General features: G+C 38.1%; 1 protein-coding gene across 1 annotated transcript; it reads left to right on the forward strand.

Moving 5' to 3' along the window:
- Positions 1-2,511: 2,511 nt before the first annotated feature.
- LOC145805722 (uncharacterized) lies at positions 2,512-3,378 on the forward strand. Its single transcript, XM_082900906.1, has one exon. The coding sequence runs from the start codon at positions 2,512-2,514 to the stop codon at positions 3,376-3,378; it is 867 nt and encodes a 288-aa protein (XP_082757032.1).
- Positions 3,379-5,381: the final 2,003 nt, after the last annotated feature.

Genomic DNA, 5,381 nt, shown 5'->3' on the forward strand with positions numbered 1-5,381 from the left:
CTCTTGAAGTAGGCAACAAGTAAGCCAGATCACCATCTCTCCTTCTATTTCCTTTTTCAAATACATGTTATTAGAGATTTAAAATCATATTTTCAGATGTGTTGCAATGGTGTTTATGTGTTCAAAGTGGATGAATTGGGCTTTGATCCTTCTTCTACTCATATTTCCTCATAATAGATGCAAACTACATTTTTCTTCCCATGTCTCACATTATTTCCAAAGGCACACCATCTCTCTAAAAATATGATTTATTGATACATTATTTAACAAGTTTTCATCACAAAAGAAGTGAAAAATTTCCCTTAGCAGGCCTCTTTTCTCACCAATCTTCTTAGTTTGGGTATTATGCATGAAAAACCAGTTTTAGTGCTAACTTTAAAAAATTCTAGAAAATGTAGAAACATCTCCCTAACCTCAGTTTTATGTCAAAAACTTGCTTAAAGAGTTAGATTTCAAGGAAAATTGGTTTCATTGAAAAAGAGTGAGAGGTTTGAAAGAAAATTTGATTTTTGTAATGATCGATGAATCGGGACAGCATTGGAGTGTTTCTTAAATAACTAAAAATATAGAAAAGCTATTCCATTTCTAAAAAATGTTCTGAAAACTAAATAAAATTCTCTACGAACCATAGGATGGCCAGGCTCGGGAAAAATCTAAAATGGTCCTTTTGATTTTAATCTTTAAATGGTACTGAACCTGGAAAATATTCTAAGCTCCTGTCTTCATGAATATGCTTATTAGTATATTATCATGTCTTGGTATGATATTACATGTGTTATGGTAATGTTCCTTATCTTCTTCATTTGATGATGTAAATCTTGTTAAGTTGTTCTAACTTTAATTTAAGACATCTAACTTAACAGAAACCTTAATTGGGGTGGTATTGGGTTTTTGATCACTTGAATAATGAAGAGATGATAATGTGTTATGTATGGATTGATGGGATATGCTCCCTAATTGAAGGTTAAGTCTTGCGCAAGCAGTTATCGTGTAAACCCTAGAATGAAACGAACGTATTCAGTTTGTTTGCGATGATTTGATTTGGTGAGATAAGGTTGGGTCCAGATGGGACATTCAGGAGGATAAAAAATTTTTTTTGGAAGGATAAGGTTGGATTTAGGGTGATAAAACCTTTTTCTTGTCATCGTCCCTTTTGAGGTTAACCGATAGCGTTGCGCAATATGTAACCGTTGCAGGCATCCGTGAGCAGCAAAATGGGGAGTTCTAAATAGTTCGGTGTCCAATTCTTGTTGTTGGGAGGATGAAATCTCTTTTGGGGATTTCTAGATTACTAATATCTAACCTTGTAATCATTTATTATTGAATGATTATCATGCTTCATTACTTACTTGTTGTGATTGTGATGGTGTATTGGATTGGAAAAAATGGATAGGAGTGTGTGTGTGTTTACTGGGTATTCAAAGCTCATGGTGTTTCATGTCAAGTATTGAAGACTATTAGACCGGTCAAAGGCAAAGCTGAAGTATTTGAAGACGCATGGCTACCCTATGAGAGTTAGGAACTAGTTTTGTAAACACGTTTTGAGATTGTAAGTGATTAATCGCTTGTTGTATTTAAGACATGATTTGTAATTATTATATATATAATTTGTAACCTATCCTTACACTCCATCAACTCATGTAGGCCTTGTGTTAATGCTTTGTCAAGATATGTCAAAAGGTAGTTTTACTATCTAAGATGGTCGGAGTTAGAAGAGAGGCTATATTGACTCCTCTAACCTTCCTGAGATCTTACATGGTTATTAGCCAAATGACTCATTAGTGACGTTTTCTATTTTTGTAACCTTAGATAAACCTTGTATTTATTTGTTCATATATTATTTGATGTTCCCAATTTTTGGGGCGTCACACTTAAGGAGGATCAGAAGTCTGTAGGATAGGGAAGTGCACAAACAAGTACACAGAAAACTAGTACTCAGTGCAAGGAAACAAAAGAGGTTAAGGCTACTAGGAAAAAAGATGCAGACTATGTCATTCAGACTGTGTTCAGACTTCTAATTTGGCAGATACTTTCAGAAATCAAGAATAAGCCTTAGTTCAAGTGGCTAGCCAAAATGAAAGGAGACCTAAAAGCTAGTAACTAAAGGGCAAAATGTGCCTACCATAATGAGGTGGGCCATAGAATCGAGGACTTCAAAAGGTACCTAGGTGGACGCTTGAATGATTTTTTAGCAGAACAACAGCAGAATGGATAGAACGACCAACAGGAGGAAATCAAGCAACGACAGAGCACTCGAGGGGGATGATCCATGTCATCCACGGAGTTATGCATCCATACCAAATAACACAGGCTAAGGGAGAGATGAAAAAGGTGGCACATATTAGGGAGGTCTACAAGGCAGAACACTCTTTCAGGCATAAGAGGCCAAAGGTCGAATCTAGTGCTAAGGGTCAAGTAATTTCATTGTCAGAAGAAGATATGCAAGGGTTGGTCTAGCAGCACTCAAATGCTCAGATTATCAAACTGGATCTGGATGGGTTCGGAGTAGAAATGAAATTGGTAGATGAAGGAAGTGCAGTGGAAATTATGGACTACAAGCTTTATCAGAGTCTGGGTCTTAAAGATCAGGATCTCAAAAAGATTGACTCACCACTCCTAGGCTTTAACTCGAATCCTTTCTGGTCAGTCGGTGAAGTAATGCTGCCAGTGAAGGGAGGCTTTGTAAGTTTTGAAGTCTGCTTCTTGGTTGTGGACGTACCTTCACCATACAACGCCATCATTGGCAGACCATGGCTGTATCAGCTCAAGGTAGTCCCTTTCATATTTTATCAAGCTCTGAAATTCTCCAATAGAGAGGGGAAGATCAAGACCATTCGGGGAGACCAAGTTTTTGCACGACACTTCTTTATGTTGGCCTTAGGACAGAAAGAAGTCAAATTAACTCAGAAACAAGTGTACTCAATTGAGGTTCCAGATTTAGAGGTCTTAGAAAGAATTAGAAGAGATCTAGAGAAGCGAATAAAAGAGAAGCTGCAGAAAATCAAGATCTCGCCCAACAATCTTGAAAGGTACTTCCTGCTCGGATATTCCTTATCTAAGCAAGATAAAGAACTCCTTTTTAAATTTTTGATGTATAATAATGATGTCTTTACCTGGACACCTTATGAGATGATAGGAGTATACCCCAATATTATCACCCACTATCTCAATGTTGATCTTGCACATAAACCAGTACTACAAAAAAGTAGGCAATCACACGTAGATCATGTTAAGGCAATGGTAGAGGAAGTTGAAAGACTCTTAGATGCGAAGGTAATTAAAAAGTACACTACCCCACTTGGTTGTCAAACACTATTATTGTTAAGAAAAAGATTGCAAAGTGGAGGGTATGTGTGTAGATTTCACAAGCGTAAATAGAGTCTGTTCTAAGTCCAGGAAAATAAATATCCCTATTAGGGAATATAGGCTGATTTATGTCGTTAAGAGAACAATCTTGCTTAGGATTAACAGATAGTGTTTATCTTTACAAGAACTTAGGTTGTTTACTTTTATTTTTTTCAAACCAGCCAAGCTAGGGAGCAAGCAGGCTGTCATATACCCATTTATTCCCAAAACATTCATGCAACAAATTGACACGTACTTGGGCAAAGCACAAAAACTACTATTTATAAATTGTGGTTCAGAAAAGCACTACATCAAAAAGACTGAGCCTTACGAAGTTACTTGGCCTCAGTCAAGTTACTACAAAAAAAAAAAAAAAAAAAAAAAAAAAAAAAAAAAAAAAAAAAATTGAAAGCAAAAACAAACGGAAAAACTAGGGTTCTTTTTGTCATAGTAGGGTTTGGGGTAGCACCAGCTTCAACAACTTCTAAAGAAACAGCTCCCGCATTGCCACCTTCAATACGGGTAGGAATTTTTGTAGGAGGAGGAATGGATGGAACATTAGAGAAAGTCTTCTCTTGAGGCTCAGAGGCAGGAATTTCAACATCACCAGCTTGGGTAGAAACCTTCTGAGCATCTTCACCTTGAGTAGTCTCCATCTCTTCAGGATCTTCTTTCTCCTAAGATTCTTCTTCAGCTTCTTTTGCTGGCAAGGAGACCTTTTACCAGGGTAACACCGACTCAAAATACTAAGGAGAGTCAGGAGTAATCCCAGCCTTAGCCAGAGTAGCTAGCCATCAATAAATAGGCTATCCTGAAGCTTTTAAATTTGCTTTACGTATTTGTCATTAATATCCTTACAGCATTTTTCTAGCTTCTCCTTCTCCTCCCTCTTTAGCGCTTCATTAGCAGCAAGGGCAGATGCCAAATTCTCTTGAGATTTTTCAAATTGGACTTTAGCGACTTGGGATGCGCCCTCACCAACCTTCTTCCTAGCTTTTAGTCTCTGGAATTGTTCAGCCATAAGAGAGAGTTTCTTGTCCAACTCAGCTGCATATTTCAAAGCAGCAGAAGCCTTGATAGATTAGATATAGTCCTTGGCCTTATAAGCATCCATTCTAGCTAGACTTTCATGGCAAACCTAGATGGCTTGCAAATTATGAAGTAGTCAGCAGAGCTTAATAAAGAAAAAGAATAATGCTTGGGACCCCCTTTTGGGGGTCACCCCCTCACCCCCTTTGTCACGTGGCGGGTGGTGATTGGAGGAGCAGAAAAAAAAGAAAAAGAAAAAGAAAATGTAACCAATGAGAGAGAGATGGGGTCAAAGGGGGTGAGGGAAAAAGGAGGGATGAATCGTTGTTGAAAGAAAAATTACAAGGAAACAAATAAAAGGTCATGGTTAGAATAATTCACCCTTATGGCATTTGCCACGCCAGTTTGAACAAGGAGGTATCATCTAGCAGCTGAAGAGAGGCCATGGCCCTGGGTAGGGTGAACCCTTTGCTGAGCTAGAAACTCAGTTTAGGAACCTCCATAAGGTTGTCATTTTTGGACACTCGGCGGGTGAAAAACAGCATTTGAGGCCTAAATTGATCATCAAAAACTTTATAGGACACAATCTTGCTACCCCTTATGTTTTTGGACGTTTGGCAATAAGATTTTCTAGGTTGGTAAGAGGAATGTCCGCAAGTGGAGTGATTCGCTTTGGTGCTGTTTGGTAACACTTACGTTTTCAGTTTTCTGTTTATACTTATAAAAATTTAAAAAACTCAAATAAAAACTTGTTTGGTAAATTTTTGATTTTTAAATCAGTGGTCTCAGTTTATAAATTTGGCTAAAAAATGTAAACTCAAAAAATGTGTTTCTGTTTTGAGTTTTAAGTTTTTTTTTTTTTTTACCACCCAACACTAGCCCCCACCTGCCACCATTTTCTACCACCTACCACCCATCCCCCACCTACCACCCATCCCCCACTACCACCTGCCACCACCACTCACCACCCACCACCCGCCACCACCCACCTGCCACTCACTCGCCGC

The sequence above is a fragment of the Camellia sinensis genome, chromosome 13 (genome assembly GCF_055761805.1).
Source record: "Camellia sinensis isolate YWXY chromosome 13, ASM5576180v1, whole genome shotgun sequence".
NCBI classification, from domain to species: Eukaryota; Viridiplantae; Streptophyta; class Magnoliopsida; order Ericales; family Theaceae; genus Camellia; species Camellia sinensis.

Bases quoted from the DNA above. Each gene is read 5' to 3' on its own strand.
- LOC145805722 (XM_082900906.1), top strand. From the start codon at position 2,512: ATGAAATTGGTAGATGAAGGAAGTGCAGTGGAAATTATGGACTACAAG.